The sequence below is a fragment of the Salvelinus fontinalis genome, chromosome 20 (assembly GCF_029448725.1).
Source record: "Salvelinus fontinalis isolate EN_2023a chromosome 20, ASM2944872v1, whole genome shotgun sequence".
In the NCBI taxonomy this organism is placed as follows: Eukaryota; Metazoa; Chordata; class Actinopteri; order Salmoniformes; family Salmonidae; genus Salvelinus; species Salvelinus fontinalis.
The window spans coordinates 16,056,669-16,074,453 of NC_074684.1; the positions used below are offsets into that span (position 1 = coordinate 16,056,669).

The 17,785-nt window shown below is 41.9% G+C and overlaps 1 protein-coding gene across 2 annotated transcripts in view; it reads right to left on the minus strand.

The window, feature by feature from the left end:
- Positions 1 to 2,321: 2,321 nt before the first annotated feature.
- Positions 2,322 to 17,785, minus strand: part of LOC129817384 (estrogen-related receptor gamma-like) — a 48,627-nt gene continuing 33,163 nt past the window's right edge. For both annotated transcript variants that reach the window (XM_055872552.1, XM_055872551.1), the window contains exons 7-8: positions 4,792 to 5,061; positions 2,322 to 4,582 (exon numbers count right to left, since the gene is read on the minus strand). In XM_055872552.1, the coding sequence (XP_055728527.1) occupies positions 4,338 to 4,582; positions 4,792 to 5,061 (515 nt within the window). In that variant the 3' untranslated portion in view covers positions 2,322 to 4,337. The remainder of the gene's footprint in view (positions 4,583 to 4,791; positions 5,062 to 17,785) is intronic.

Consider the following 17,785-nt stretch of genomic DNA (forward strand, 5'->3'; position numbering starts at 1 on the left):
CTGTATGATTTGGAGGTGTTGGAACTGGGCCATGATAGTTGTTAAAAGAAAGCACACTGGAAAATGTGATCACATTTCTGTAGAGGTGTGGGCTGAATGTTTTAATCTTTTGCATTGACTTTTTAATTCAAAAATATCCTTGCCGCAATAGCGAGTGCCAAACACTGGACGCACATTCTGATTGTTTGTTTATTGAGCAATTTAAAAATAAATGCTGCTTACAGCCCACACTTCTATACAAAATGTGAATTGTTGTTCAATATTTTGTTTATCAATTCACGATTGTTTCTATTTCCTGCCTTGGTATAGAGCCCCACAGTGGAGGTTTCATAATACCCATAAAGCAAAGTGGTCAAACAGGGAAACGGTTCTAATCGTTTTTCCACCATTCATTTTTCCCATAGGGGATTTTATAAACACTTAAAATCAAGGCTGTGTTTCTATAAAAATCACCTTGTCCTAGAGAGATTTACACAGTTATCAAAAGGTCACGCCAGGGTCAGCCTACACAAAACACAGCCCTTATTTGAAGCGTTTCTAAAAACCGCTATGGGAAAAATGATTGGAACCATTTCCTTGTTTGACCGCTAGGTTATATGGGTATTATGACTCATACTGTGGTACTCTAAAGGCTCTGAAATTAAAACGGCTATGATGTCAATCTCCTATCGCAATATTGTAGCCTGCCCATATGCTTACAATACAGTTGATCAACCACTAGAAGTTGTGCGTTGGCTAGATATAATGAGTGCCAACTGTATTTGTGTAATAACCAGCAATGATATATTTATATTGAAAGCCATGCAGCTGTAGCGAATGCTTCCCATATTGACTCTGAACACAATCATTGAAAGGTTTGCTCCAGTCGTCTGTACTCTGAAAAACCAATTGTAATTCTCCAATTTCTTTTTTTCTGTAATAAACGTCTATACTCATCCTTTTGAGTGTTGATTTGTAATTAATGTAGTTACATTGAGCTGTATCAAAAGCATTAAAGCATTAATTAAAGCATATTGAGAATGGTTTTACTAGGAATTCAATTAGTTTTCCTTTGATGGAATTATGATGTCATTGAGGTACTTACAACTCAGAACTAGCATTACAGATTTGTATTTTTTTAAATTCAACTAGGCAAGACAGTTAAGAACAAATTCTTATTATACAATAAGTGCCTACCCCGGCCAAGCCCTCCCCTACCCCGGACGACGCTGGGCCAATTGTGCGCGGCCCTATGGGACTCCCGATCACGGCCGGTTATGATACAGCCCAGGATCGAACCAGGGTCTGTAGTGACGCAAGATAGGTCTCTATCAACAGAGACACATTTTCATTATTATAAAAATCTAATAAATCTCCACCATATAGAAGCTATACCCCTCTTACTCCCCTCAGTCAGGATTATGACAGGATTATTGCCTTTATGAGGCAGAGACTATCACAGACTGTGTATTTTATAGCACAAGCACAAGGCACAAATAAGACCATAATCCTTGAAATATTTTAGAATTGTTTCTTGAAAACTTGAAATGCAAAACATTTTGTGACTGAAGCAACAGTGGACTAATGAATAAATGTGCGTTATATCATTTTTGAGCGGATTTTTCCTTTAATGTCAATCATTCCATCTTATGCTTTTGTACTGAAGCAATTCGAAATCAGCTTGATATGTCAAGGACTATTTTTTTTCTTTGTGCCTAGTTTTCCCTGTTAGGTTTGTGCTGTAAGACACAGAGTTTGTGATTGTCTCTGCCTCATAAAGGCAATAATCCTGTCAGGCAATCACAACCTTTGACTGAGAGGAAGTCAGGTCCTTGCGTTCAACAACCTTGACAATCTGTTCCCAGCAGCGCTTTTAGACTTCATTAAAATAATGTCGTTAATTATGGATCCTCTCTTATGAGACCATCCCCCTACCAGCCCCGACACTTCCTACTCATCTGTCCAATAGACACACCTCAAGCCAACATTTATGGCCACCTTGAGAAACGAGGCGCCTGTCATAGACAATCGTTCAAAGTGACAGCAGTCTGTTATCTGAAACAAGCCACTGCGGTAGCATGTGGGTGTCCATAATTTATTGTAACGTCAGACAGAGTGCCTGCAACTTTCCTTACTCCACCTCTCTCCTCCGCGCTGATCTTCTCTTGATTCGTGTCTACCCCTCTCCATTGCTTAACTATTTCCCCATTCTCTTCCCTCCTTTCATTCCCCCTCACTTTATCAATGAGGACGTCTCCCCTTCTGCCTCCCCCTTTCCCAGAAGTCTGACTGGGACATATGATTGTGTCATAAACCTATAATAGATAGAAAGATGAAGACTCTTTCTGGAACTGGAAGCATCTTTATTGCCCTAGAATCGTCCTGAGAATGGTAGTAGTAGTGTACATCTCATCTGAACATGGGTTACAACTCAGTTGGCGCTGGACTTTATATACAGAATACATACATTTACACCCCCTTCACACAGTATTGCTGGATCACACTTTATGATATACTTTGTCACAAAAATATACAGATTATTCCGCACAGCTAGAGCAAATAAACATACAGTTGTCCGTAAAGTACAGCGAGTTAAAAGCTGTTTTCACATTCCTACCGATTTAGTTTCCATTAATTTGACCATTTATGATTCTCCAAGATTTCTACTCTCTGAAACAGAAACAGAGACACGTTTGAAATACCACCACCAGATGTTCATCATAAGAAAGAAAAGAGGTTCTTTGCACAGTGTGTAATCTACAACTCAATGCAAAAAAATGCACGGTTCAATGTCAAGTACTGTACATCACGTTATTATATTGCCTTAGATGCTATGGTATAGTACAGGTATCAGTGCCATGAGTGAAGTAGTGAAGCTAGTACAAAATCTTTTAATTATTTATTAAAACAAAATGACTTCATCTTTAGAAAATGATCTGTATTTATTCCTTTAATATTCTTCGTTAATGCCACACTGGTAAATAAAAAACAAAACAACAAAATAATCAAGCCAACAATAAATACATTTTAGGGCTCTATTCAATCAGATCTGCTTTAGCTGACATCTGCGTAGCGGCTGTTTTGATGGTGTTGGAGATGGAACTGCGCTAAGAGCTGTCAAATCCACAAGTGGCTCCCGGCATTATACCTAAATCGGACACTGCCATTGGCTGCACCGAGTCACATTATCTGAAAACCCATGCAGCCTTCTTTACAAGTTCAACACTGGAATGTGAGATGTAATCTACACCTCCATTAGGATGATAGAAACCCTCATTATTTAGTTGAAGGATTTTTACATTTGAGCATCATTATTTCTATATAGCTTTCTACACGTTTTATTTCTGAACTTCTAACGCCAGTGGGTGTGGCTTCGTGGCAATGATCGGAAGAGCAGCTGCTCACCGATTTGACAGTTCCATCTCCGACTCCACCAAAACATCCGCTATGCGGGCGTCTGCTTTCGCGGTTAATTCTTGAGCTGATTGAATATGGGCCTTTTTTCAATATCTCCCCTCACCTTCATAATCATTGGGGCGGCAGGTGGACTAGTGGTTAGAGTGTTGGACTAGTAATCGAAAGGTTGCAAGATCAAATCCCCGAGCTGACAATGTAAAATTCTGTAATTCTACCCCTGAACAATGCAGATAACCCACTGTTCCTAGGCCATCATTAAGAATTTGTTTTTAACTGACTTGCCTAGTTAAATAAAGGTTAAAAAAAATTAGTTACGGTTACTTAAAGTATTTCCTTGAAAATATTTCAATTTAAATCAAGTTCCCTAACTTATTATAGGTGAGTGCCTTACATATGTTATTGTGACCGCTTGCTGCATCCTTTGACTAAGTGTGTCACACCGTTCTTTGGCAAGCCTGTCCACAGTTCATTTTATATAAAAAAGAAAAGTTATTCAAGCACTACAATGCAAGATGAACAGGCTTAGAGCTGGTTTCACACAAATAATAATCCTAGAGGATCTTCAAGTTTTGGGTCTTTCTTCATTTCACTAGCACTGCTTAAGTTTATATTAAGAACTGCCATCAAAATCCCTCATAAGGCAGTTATCCCTGTCACTTAGGTGATGTCAGTCCTTTCTCCTCTCCTCCTGAGTTTGTAATGGCGAGCAGGGCTGTGTTAGCCTTGTCAAACTCACAACAGTCCCAGAATGACATAAAGAAGGATTGGACAACAATTACTTAATAGTAACTTCACAGAGGAGCCATTTTGTCTCCGTTCAGGTCCCCTCATTGCTGTTCACTCTGTTCTTCCAGCACAGTACCACTTCCTGCATTAATCTTGACCTTTATGACATCACTACCCTATCCTTCCTCTATGTGATCCTAGTCCCACGTGGCTGGTCAGGCCCTGGCCTCCAGCAGTTCCAGGAACAGTTTGTGCATGGGCACACGGCCGTCCTGCTTGATGCTGCAGAAGTGCTGCACAGCCCTGGCGGCCGTCTGCCGGAGCAGGGGCAGGGTCATGATGAGCTTGCCTGCCCGCCGAGGGTCCTCCGTGTGCTGGGCACTCTCGTAGTCCTGTAGGGCCCCATGGAGCACATCCTGGAGACTCTGGACTGCCTCCACGTCTTCTATCTGCATGGAGTCTGTGGAGAGAGGGAGCGGGGGAGAGAGGGAGCAGGGGAGAGGGGAAGGCAGATGGATAGGGAGGAACATAGATAGGGCCGGGGAAGGATGATATTGTGAGATGATGTTGGCATATATGCAGAGATTGAACGCCAGAAAAGACAAATAGCCATTGGAAAATACATGCTTAACTCAAACTCGATTACACCAACACAGTGAAGTTCCATACCTGAGTTAGCCAGTGAGATTGCCTTGAGGACAACAAACTCCTCTTTGTCAATCCTCATGGCTTTGTATTTCTTCACCAGCTGCAGTATGGCGTTGTTTAGGTCCAGTACACCTGCCAGTTTGGACTGCTCCTCATCCATGATGTAGTCCTCAGCATACACCAGCTTATCCTCTAGGGCCAGCGAGCGAAACACCACACGCAGGATCAGAATCTCCATCCATCCACTCTGCAGTAGACTCATCTGGTCTGCCAGCGAGAGCAAGGGGAAACCTGAAGAAAGGGGGATGGAGGGGAGTTTTTAGTTTTAGCTAGGTCTAATTAGGGAGGCCAAAGAGGGGAAGGACAATTTTAAAGACATACATTCATCGAAAAGATACAACCCAAAAATAAAAACATTGGCATTTGAAAATAGAATTGTGATGCTTTTAGTCAGAATGGCTGGACCCATTGGAATTATTAGACCAAGGTCAACCGAAGGGTCATTGGATGAGGGGTCAGTTGAGGCTAGAGGGGCGGAGGCAGCGGTGTGGAACAGCTGAATAGTGAAAGCCCATAAGTTGTCAATCCAATAAAGACACTCCCTTTGACAAACAGATACACCCCCATGTGAGCATGATTAGATCCACTCAATCTGTAGTCTCCTCACACACACACACACACACACACACACACACACACACACACACACACACACACACACACACACACACACACACACACACACACACACACACACACACACACACACACACACACACACACACACACACACAGCATAATTAAAAACCAGAAGATTAGTTTTACAGAATGGAGGGAAAGGAAGAGGAGGAGGGGAAGGCTTTTTCTTATTTTTTTTACACCATCAGTGATTCTTATCAGGGTCGGGTGCTTTTACAATTGCCATGTGGAAGCCTGTGGCTCCCGCTCCTCTCTTATCTCTCCCAGATTGATTGGAACGCTGTCTGCAGACTCTTTCATTGGTTGATAGGGATCAGCATTCCGGTACAGAATGATCGCTCAGCAGAGGAGAAGGAGAAGCATTGTGTGAGTCTGTGTGTGTGTCGTTGTCTTTGAGGACACCTCTACATGGACACACACAAGGGGACACATAAAGGAGCATCAGAGACGTCCTCTGTCCCGCAGAGACAAGACAAAGCCGGCAGAGACAAAGAGGTTCTCTTACTTAACCCAGAGCAGTTAGTCCATGGGATGTCATTCTCAACGCTGTAGTTAAGGGTTAGGGTATGAGGAGCGCTTGGAACAATGATACAGGCGTACAGGCTTCAATTTGAGAGGGTTATCTGGGCTGGAAGGATTCAGCTGTGCCCCTACAGAAACACACACATAATAACTTCACAGCCAGCTTACAGCAGCCTAAAAAAGGCCAAAGTGTGGTGTGAGAGAGGGTCTTAAGCCAAGCTCATCTTCTCCCAGCATAGCCCTCAGACAGAATCAACGTCAGTCTCCATGACAGGACCAGACAGGGGAAGGGGCGGGGGGGACAGGGTGCTGAGTGGCCGAGCTGGACTAACCTCCCCCAGGGCAGTAGCAAAGACAGGCTGGGCCCCTCTGCCAGGACACTGGTTCCCCCAGCCATGGGCCGCAGCCTGCCACTCAAACAGAGCTGATGTGACACCCCCATTACGGTGCTACCAGGGGTCTAGAGCTGAGACTACTTTCTCTCTCTTTCTCTGTCCCTCATCACTCTGTCCTTATCTACTGTATCTCTCTCCCCCTCTCGCAACATCTCGCTGACTCTATCTCTCTCTCTTGCCTTCTTGCTCATTCGCTATCGGCCTCCCACTCGCTCATCCTCAGTTTCTCTCTCACGCTCTCTCTCAGTTTCTCTCTCTCCATTATCCCCTCAAGTGGGTCCCTGGTGTGTCTGTGTCGGTGGTTGTTTCCCATGGCTGCTCCACTCCTCCAGACAGACAAACACTCCACTGGCAAAGGGCTACAAATACACACATCCATGTGACTGACTAGGTTAGACTCCCACTCTGACAGTAAACACTGGTGACAAGCAGAGAAGAAGAGTTTCAAGGCATTCAGGAGGGGAACGCTTTGTTGCTCTTCGTTCTTTGAGAACGAAGAAAGTGCTGATCATGAAAGACACATACACACGCACGCACGCACGCACGCACGCACGCACGCACGCACACACACACACACACACACACACACACACACACACACACACACACACACCTGCTTAGGCAGCTTGTTGTGTAAGCATTACTGGACAAGCGTTAACAAAAACACAGGTGTTTCCCTGGTGATGTTTTGGGTGTGAACAGGACATTAACTGCTGATAGAGCCAAAATACTTTCATCTGAGTGAGAGAGAAAAAGCTTGGGGAAAGAGATACTGGAAATATGTGATCGAATTCAGGACCGGGGGTGTTTGACGCCATTTCCTACTTCACAGTAGGGATGTTAATTATATATACAGTACTAGTCAAAACTTTGGACATACCTACTCATTCCAGCGTATTTCTTAATTTTTACTATTTTCTGCAATTTAGAATAATAATACATATGGAATCATGTAGTAACCAAAAAAGTATTAAACAAATCAAAATATATTTGATATTTGAGATTCTTCAAGGTAGCCACCCTTTGCCTTGATGACAGCTTTGCACACTCTTGGTGTAACATGTGCGCTGAGAGTCAGAAAGTTCAGGTAGTGATGGTTTAATAAATAAACACAACTAAATACAAACAAGAAACACAAACAACACACAGACATGACACCGGAACAGAAACAATGACGCCTGGGGAAGGAACCAAAGGGACTGACATATATAGGGAAGGTAATCAGGGAAGTGATGGAGTCCAGGTGAGTCTGATGACGCGCAGGTGCGCATAACGATGGTGACAGGTGTGCGCCATAACAAGCAGCCTGGTGACCTAGAGGCCGGAGAGGGAGCACACGTGACACTTGACATTCTCTCAACCAGCTTCATGAGGTAGTCATCTGGTATGCATTTCAATTAACAGGTGCGCCTTGTTAAAAGTTAATTTGTGGAATTTCTTTCCTTCTTAATGCATTTGAGCCAATCAGTTGTGTTGTCACAAGGTAGCTACTTTGAAGAATTTAAAATATAAAGTATATTTTGATTTGTTCAACTGTATTTTGGTTACTACATGATTCCATATGTGTTATTTAATAGCTTTGATGTCTTCACTATTATTCTACAACGTAGAATATAGTAAAAATAAATAAAACCCTTGAATGTGTAGGTGTGTCCAATCTTTTAACTGGTCCCGTATATATAATTTCTGACATAAATGTTTTCTTGAAAATGTGAACTTTCCTATGCCTTAATTACAAACTTGTATGGGATCCATAAATGTGAATCAAAATGCCTAGCTAGACCTAGTAAATAGCCTAGTTTAGCCAAGGAGAAAGCACCGAGCTACAGTATATCGGGAGAAAGGCAGGATCCATGATTAGCTGAGATAATGGAGGGGGATATTAGACAGACTACTTTCTGGATGACAATGCCATGCTCACTCATGTGTTTACATGTGAAATCTTAAAGAGATGGGTGTGGCTATGGCTTAAGAGGGTATGAATGATCCTGAATGGGCCGGAACAAAGAAGGGCTCTCTAGAAAACGTAAAAATCACTCAAGGGCAATTTGTCTCCTACTTGTCTCAAAAGTGCGATAACAAGTTTAGCTCATTTACATTTCCCCCCTCAACTACAGTGTATGATATACCATTTTGAAGCTCTGAGTTTGTACTTTTATAAAATGTTACAAAAAAATGGCAATCTTGAAAATTCGACATACATGTAAGTTCACCTTCCTGAATTGAGCCACATATGGCCATATCTACCTCCACTGCTCTCTACTTGGCTGTCATCTTTCTGGGGAAAGTCATTCGATTTCTAAATGCTTGTGTACCTTGACAAATTATGTAACAGTACTTACGTAAGGAAATTCAACTGGAAAATGAAACATACCTAAAGTATATTAAAAGGGATCTGACGTTGTTTGGCCAACAGAGGCAGGACAGTTAGACAGTTATCTGAGCCTGACTGTCACCATGGGTGTAGTTGTGGGAGGGGCTAGTTTACCCAGTTAGCCCAGATCAACACAACTGGCCGACGCCCAAGGGCCTTTCCAAAACAAAGACTTACCAAACCGAGAGAGTGAGAGAGAGAGAGACAGAGAGAGAGAGAGAGAGAGAGCGAGAGAGAGAGACATAGAGAGAGACAGCGAAAGAGAGAGAGAGACATAGAGAGAGAGAGACAGAGACAAATGTAAATATACATAAATAAAGTGACAGAGAGAGAGACTAGAGGTCTCTCACAAGGTCATCCATGTATCCACAATGTACATGTATACTGTACATCAAATCAGAGGGGAGGAGAGAGAGACAGACAGAGATTTGCAGCAATATTTGTGAACTGTTGCCACAAGAAAAGGGCAACCGAAAGAGCACAAATACCATTAGAAATACAACCTGTATTTAACCGTTTATTTATGTTCCCTTTCATAATTCAATTATTTGCACATTGTTACAACATTGTACAGTGCATTCGGGAAGTATTCAGACCCCTTGACTTTTCCCACATTTTGTTACGTTACAGCTTATTCTAAACTTAATTCAATTGTTTTTTTCCCTCATCAATCTACACACAATAGCCCATTATGACAAAGCAAAAACAGATTTTTAGACATTTTTGCAAATGTATTGAAAAAAAAAATGGAAATATCACATTTACATAAGTATTCAGACCCTTTACTCAGTACTTTGTTAAAGCACCTTTGGCAGCGATTACAGCCTCGAGTCTTCTTGGGTATGTCGCTACAAGCTTGACACACATGTATCTGGGGAGTTTCTCCCATTCTTCTCAAGCTCTGTCAAGATCCTCTCAAGCTCTGTCAGGTTGGATGGGGAGCATTGCTGCACAGCTATTTTCAGGTCTCTCCAGAGATGTTAGATTGGGTTCAAGTCTGGGCTCTGGCTGGGCCACTCAAGGACATTCAGAGACTTGTCCCGAAGCCACTCCTGCATTGTCTTGGCTGTGTGCTTAGGGTCGTTGTCCTTTTGGAAGGTAAACATTCGCCCCAGTCTGAGGTTCTGAGCACTCTGGAGCAGGTTCTCATCAAGGATCTCTCTGTGATTTGCTCTGTTCATCTTTCCCTCGATCCTGACTAGTCGCCCAGTCCCTGCCGGTGAAAAACATCCCCACAACATGATGCTGCCACCACCATGCTTCACCGTAGGGATGGTGCCAGGTTTCCTCGAGATGTGACACTTGGCATTTATGTCAAAGATTTCAATCTTAGTTTCATCAGACCAGAGAATCTTGTTTCTCACGGGAGTCTTTAGGTGCCTTTTGGCAAACTCCAAGTGGGGTGGAGTGCTGCAGAGATGGTTGTCCTTCTGGAAGGTTCTCCAATCTCCACAGAGGTACTCTCGAGCTCTGTCAGAGTCACGTCCCTGACCAAGGCCCTTCTCCCCCGATTGCTCAGTTTGTTCGGGCGGACAGTTCTAAGAAGAGTATTGGTGGTTCCAAACGTCATCCATTTAAGAATGATGGAGGCCACTGTGTTCTTGGGGACCTTAAATGCTGCATAAATGTTTTGGTATCCTTCCCCAGATTTGTGCCTCGACACAATCCTGTCTCGGAGCTCAACGCACAATTCCTTCGACCTCATGACTTTTTGCTCTGACATGCATTGTCAACTGTGGGACCTTATATAGACAGGTGTGTGCCTTGATGACAACGTTGCACACTCTTGGCATTCTCTCAACCAGCTTCATGAGGTTGTCACCTGGTATGCATTTCAATTAACAGGTGCGCCTTTCTTTCCTTCTTAATGCGTTTTAGCCAATCAGTTGTGTTGTCACAACGTAGGGGTGGTATACAGATTTGGTAAAAGACCAAGTCCATATTATGGCAAGAACAGCTCAAATAAGCAGAGAAAAATTACAATCCATCATTACATTAAGAGATGATGGTCAGTCAATCTGGAAAATGTCTATTACTTTGAAAGTTTCTTCAAGTGCAGTCGCAAAAACCATCAAGCGCTATGATGAAACTGGCTCTCATGAGACTGCTACAGGAAAGGAAGACCCAGAGTTACCTCTGCTGCAGAGGATATGTTCATTAGAGTTACCAGCCTCAGAAATTGCAGCCCAAATAAATGCTTCACAGAGTTCAAGCAACAGACACATCTCAACATCAACTGTTCAGAGGAGACTGTGTGAATCAGGCCTTCATGGTCAAATTGCTGCAAAGAAACCACTACTAAAGGACACCAATAAGAAGAAGAGACTTGCTTGGGCCAAGAAACACAAGCAATTGACATTAGACCAGTGGAAATCTGTCCTTTGGTCTGATGAGTCCAAATTGGAGATTTTTGGTTCCAACTGCCGTGTCTTTGAGTGCTGCATCAGATGACCTGGCCTCCACAATCACCTGACCTTAACCCAATTGAGATGGTTTGGGGTGAGTTGGTCCGCAGAGTGAATGAAAAGCAGCCAACAAGTGCTCAGCATATGTGGAAACTCCTTCAAGACTGTTGGAAAAGCATTCCAGGTGAAACTGTTTGAGAGAATGCCAAGAGTGTGCAAAGCTGTCATCAAGGCAAAGGGTGGCTACATTGAAGAATCTAAAATACATTTGAAGTCGGAAGTTCACATACACCTTAGTCAAATACACTTAAACTCAGTTTTTCACAATTCCTGACATTTAATCCTAGTAAAAAATCCCTGTCTTGGGTCAGTTATGATCACCACTTTTTTTAAAGAATGTGACATGTCAGAATAATAATAGAGAATTATTTATTTCAGCTTTTATTTCTATCATCACATTCCCAGTGGGTTAGAGGTTTACATACACTATATCAGTATTTGGTAGTATTGCCTTTAAATTGTTTAACTTGGGTCAAACGTTTCGGGTGGCCAACAAGGGTGTAGGGAGCCAGTCTGTTTTGATTTCAGTTGAGGTGTTATGAAGAAATGTATAACATTCTTCCAAAATAATTCTCTCCATGACCTTGAGTTGGTGGAGCTTTGTTGAGTCTCTAATATGTTCAACCATGTTTCATCAGTTATTTCAATGCTAAGTTCCTCCTCCCATTTCTTTTTAATATAGTTTGTAGAATGTTTCTTTGAGGTTTGAATACCCAAGTAGAGATTTGAAATAGTTTTTTTGTTACTCCCCAAGTTGTATGCGTTAGTGAATACTTGGATTAATTTTGGAGGTGCTCGAGGGTCAGTCACTTTTATGTCCCTTAAGAAATAGTGTTGATCTTGTGGGTATCTGTAAAAATGTTGTTTATCCAAGCCATGTTTTTTTACTTAGGTCCTGGAAGTTATCTAGGTCCCCATTCCTTATAATTGTACTGAATGATGTGATGCCTTTCTGCGTCCATTGTTTAAATCTGCTGTCCTGAGTTGCAGGGATGAAGCTGGGGTCGTATGCGGGCCAACTCAGCAGGTTTATCTCTCTGTCTAAATGATTTTGCTTAACTACCCTAAACATGTCTTCAGAGAGAAATTAATCCACTGATTTAGTCTATTGTATATTTCTATTACCATGTCCTTATTTCCCAAAACTGGCTGTATGGGTGTCTCTGTCAAAATAGTCACGATGTCTTTCCATTTGGATTCGTATTCTGAATTGCACCAACACACCAGAGGTCTCAATTGGGCTGACACATAACAATATTTTAGGTTTGTTACGGCCATACCCCCACAGTTTCTTGGTAATTGTAATGTTGTATATCTAATTATTGGTCTCTTACTGTTCCAGATAAACCTTGATATCCGTTTATCACTAAACTGTTTAGGCGGGATTTCTATGGGCAGTGATTGGAACAAATACAGTAACCTTGGCAGGATGTTCATTTGGATTGTTTCAATTCTACTACTAAGATCTGTGGGAAGTGAATTCCACCTGTCTAGGTCATCATATATTTTCTTGTTGATGTGATCGTAATTCATGTCATAAAGTTTGGGTGTATCTTCTGGTAGGTGTACTCCAAGATATTTAATGGATGAAGAGGTCCAGTGGAGGTTATACCTGCTCTTCAGCTCTTCCTGTGGGGTAGAATTATATACTAGGCCTTGGGTCTTGTGTACGTTAAGCACATACTCTGAATATGTTCCAAATGTTTGTAAAACATCCATCAATCTAGGTACACTTGAGCCTGGATCTTTAAGGAATAACAGATCATCAGCATACATGCATATCTTATGTTCACTGTCTCTTATTGTTATTCCCTCTAAGGTTGAGTCCTGTCTTATTGCCTATGCTAATGGTTCGAGGTACAAGGAGAAGAGCGTGGGTGGAAGATTACAGCCTTGTCTTGCCCTTCGCTCTAATTTTATCGTTCGTGTCAAATGTCCATTTATCTTTATTCTAGCGGTCGGACATGAATACAGTTTTTTGATGCACTGTATCAAAATGGTATTCTGTGCTTGTTGTTTCCTGAGTCTCCATGCTAGTAATTTGGTTGCCTTTGAGCCTGCTTCATAATATTGTTGTTTCAGGAACCTAAGCTTTTTCTCTACTTCTTCTCTATAAATCTGGTCCATTTCCTGTTTTACCCTTTGAATCTCTGGTAATATAAGAGGGTCTTTGTATTGACTATGAAATCGTTCTAAGTTTCTTAGGGTTTCCTGTAATTTCAGCAGTTTCTGTCCTTTAATCTTTTTCTTGAGAGATGATGTGGCTATGATCTTTCCTCTAATAACCGCCTTAGCTGCATCCCACAATGTAGCAGGAGATACTTCCCCGTTATCATTATTCTCCAGATAGATGTTCAATTCTGTCTTTATTGATTCCTTGAATGCTGAATCATTCAGCATGCTTGTATTAAGTCTCCATATAGTATTTATTGGATTGCTATCAATGTGTAGAGTAAGGTAAACTCCCTTATGATCTGATAAGTCGCTCTGCCCAATCCTACAATCCTTAAGCCTGTGTCTATCTGCACTGTACATAAAAAAGTAGTCTAACCTGGAGTATTCAGTGTGGCGGGCTGAGTAAAAAGTATATTCCTTATCGGTCTTGTGGGTGTCAGTCCTAGATCCTGCACCATATCTGCACCATATTTGCCTGCTTATCATGAGCCTAAAAATGAAAATTCAAGAACGATAATAAAGTAAACCAAAGTTGGAAAGTACTTTGGTATTTGGACTCCCATGTCAGAGGACTGTCTCTTGCCTCTGGGGTTTGAGGGGATGAGCCTGTCCGCAGGATGGGCCCCTCGCTCAGATATGAAAATGCGTGACTTAGTCACAAGCAAGACCTGGTGGAAGTGAAAATAATAAGGCGCCTATTTCGTCGCGTATACACATTGGTTAATTACAAGTGAAAACTATATCGGTCATGCGTGCATATCATGAGTCCTCCCCTTGATATGCCCTTCTGTCGCCCCGTTGTCAATGTGTCATTAATCCTTAGCTAATATATATGTTATTAACGTGACGCTACTTAGTGTGTTCATAAAGAACACATACTTTTGGCTACTCACCCTTGTTCAGCATTGGGGGTAAATAGGGGAGCTATTTTACCTATTGCAATGTCAACCGTAACAACCCAAAATCTTAACAGCTCGCGGTAACTATTAATTCTGTTAAATCCGATTCAGTGTCTTCCATCTTCCGGTTGGAAATGCCTGAGTCTCTCTCGGATGTGAATGTCCTCCCGCCGAGATGGTTTCCCTCTTTCTCCATGACCCTGCTTGTCGACAACGATCCATGGGAGAGCCTGCTCGAGTCTTTCCGCTGGTGATGTCGCCTTTCTCCTGGCGGTATACTCCACTGGGAAGCCCCTTGACTTCAGGTCCTCAGCCGCCTCGTCTGCATGCTCGTATGTAACCGGACCATTTTCCAGAAATACCCGCATTTTTGCCAGGTATGGTGTTTGGAAGCGAATACCCTTCTCTTTAAGTGCTTTCTTAATGGGGGTGTATTCTTCCCTTCTTTTCAGTATCTCTCCCGCGTAGTCATGATCAAAGAAAACTCGTTGGCCTTGGAAGTTAACAGGCTTTTTCCAGGTTGCATGTAAGACTTTCTCTTTGACTGAGAATTTTAGGAACCGTATTACTATGGATCTTGGTGGGGCGCCGCTGGGGGGTTTTGAGGCCAGAGCTCGGTGTGCTCTCTCAATTCCCAGGTCAGTGTCGTCTTCAAGTATGTCCTTGAATACACCCTCCACAAATTTGGGCATAGAGTCTTTTTCTGCGCCCTCTACTACATTATAAAGTCTAATGTTGTTTCGACGTGAGAAACCTTCGAGTTCTGTCACTCTTGTCTGTAGTGCGTGTTGGCTTTTCAGTGACTGTTCAAGATCCGTATTTCCTTGACTGCGAAGTTCCATGTGTCCGTTTCCCCAATGCGCTGTTCTGCGTCCCCCATTCTTGTAGATATGCTGTGAAGTTCTAATTTGTTTTCTTCAAGTTTCTGGTTAATGTTCTTCTTGAACTCATTTAGTTATTTTCTTACATCTTCTGGAAGTTCCTCTCGTAAGCCTGTGTGTGAACCTCGCGCAATTCCTCCTTCATCACCTCATGAAATGAGGGTTCTTTTGCTGCTGCCATCTTATTTGCGCTAGCATTAGCCATCTCGGGTTCATCGACGATTATATCTTCTGCTGTCTTGTTATGGGCTGTTGTTGTAGCTCCACGACCTTTTCCTATTTTCCCCTTTTCCATTTTGCGTAAATTATTATAGTGCTCAGAGTAAATACTTGAATTTAGGGGGGGAAATACCCAACCGATGTGCAGTATGAAAAACTAGGCAGCCATTTCCTAAGTTGCGTCACCGGACGGATCGGAAATAGATACTTTTGTTCCTGTTTCCTCCAGCATCTTCACAGGGTCCTTTGCTGTTGTTCTGGGATTGATTTGCACTTTTCACACCAAAGTACATTAACCTCTAGGAGACAGAACGTGTCTCCTTCCTGAGCAGTATGACGGCTGCGTGGTCCCATTGTGTTTATACTTGCGTACTATTGTTTGTGCAGATGAACGTGGTACGTTCAGGCGTTTGGAAATTGCTCCCAAGGATGAATCAGACTTGTGGAGGTCTACAATATTTTTTTTGAGGTCTTGGCTGATTTCTTTTGATTTTCCCATGATGTCAAGCAAAGAGGCACTGAGATTGAAGGTAGGCCTTGAAATACATCCACAGGTACACCTCCAATTGACTCAAAATGATGGCAAAACTATATTTTGTTAACAAGAAATTTGTGAAGTGGTTGAAAAAAGAGTTTTAATGACTCCAACCTAAGTATATGTAAACTTCCGACTTCAACTGTATAACATATATTTTCTATTTGTTTAACACTTTTTTGGTTACTACATAATTCCATATGTGTTATTTTATAGTTTTGATGTCTTCGCTATAATTCTACAATGTAGAATATAGTAAAAATAAATAAAAACCCTTAAATGAGTAGGCGTGTCCAAACGTTTGACTGGTACTGTATATAAATAAGGTATTTAAGTTGTTTATTTTTAATGCATTTGCAAAAATGTTTAAAAACCTGTTTTCTCTTTGTCATTATGATGTATTGTGTGTAGATATATGGGGAAAAAATTGATATTTAATCCATTTTAGAATGAGGCTGTAACGTAACAAATTGTGGAAAAAGTCAAGAGGTCTGAATACTGTCCGAATACACTGTAAATAGCCAATAATATAACATTTGAAATGTCTATATTGTTTTAAAACATATGTTTATTTCCCTTGTGTATTTCCCTTTTTGTTTATTGGCTATTCCACTTGCTTTGGCAATGTAAACACACGTTTCCCATGCTAATAAAGTCCTTTGAATTGAAATTAATTGAATTGAATTCAGAGACAGAGACAGACAGAGAGAGAGAGAGAGACAGAGAGAGAAACCAGGGGGCTGTCACAAGCTCAACCATGGATCCACAGAGTGGAATGCAAACTAAACGAAGGGGCTGAAGATATATGGCCTCTTTCCTCTTTATCTTCACCATCAGTGTGTGTGTCCGATGGTTCATATGTGTGGTCAATACATAACTAAACCATAGCTTAATCTTAATAGGCTTAAACAGCTTCTCTTGCTTCCAACGCTTCCATCCAGGAGAGCCCTAATCCTGAAGTTCAGCTTCTCTTGGTTCAAATGCTTCCATCCAGGACAACACTAATCTAGATGTTCAGCCTCTCTTGCTTCCAATGCTCCCGTCCAGGAGAGCCCTAATCCTGAAGTTCTCCCTAAAGACTTCTCTTAGCAGCGGGGGGAATATCCTTTGGGACGAAGGGCAGAAACATTAAAGGGGTAATTCAGACCCAAGATGAGCAGGCGTAAATGGAACTTAATTCCATTTGTGTGCACTTTTCTCTCTCCACATATTCTGACCTTGAATTTAAGCATGAGAATAGCATGCTATTCACCCGCTATTCATTTGGGGTGGAGGTTTAATAAATGAAGGTCTGGCGGAGGTGTGTCTACAGATACGCTGTGTTCTGACCTTGACCTAATTCCCTAAAATTTCAACACCTTCACACGTGAGGAAACCATGAATAAGGTCTATCGAACCTGCCGGTTCCAAGTGGAAAAAGCATCTACTATCTTTTTTTCTGATATAATCTCCATGCACTGTAATTTATACATTGATAAGGGCTATCGATAAGAGCTAGGTAAATGAGTAATCCATTTGGAGAAAGGGACTGTAAATACACATAGCAATTGTTTTATCCTATTTTTCCGCAAACTGAAAATCATAACAACATGACATGTTTTGTGGCCTCTTTTCCACAGTGACGTCTGGCCCGAAGAGTATTTAAGAGTATTTTTGTCAAAAAGATGGCGACACTACCACATTAAGGTTTTGAAGGAAACTTCTGCTAATACTTTCAGGTAGCACTAGACTCTGGCGCATGTTCAAGTATCACATTCTTACCTTTGCTTAGCAAACCATAGACACACACACACAACCACAAACACACACACACACACATACACACACACACACACACACTGTTTCTGGACT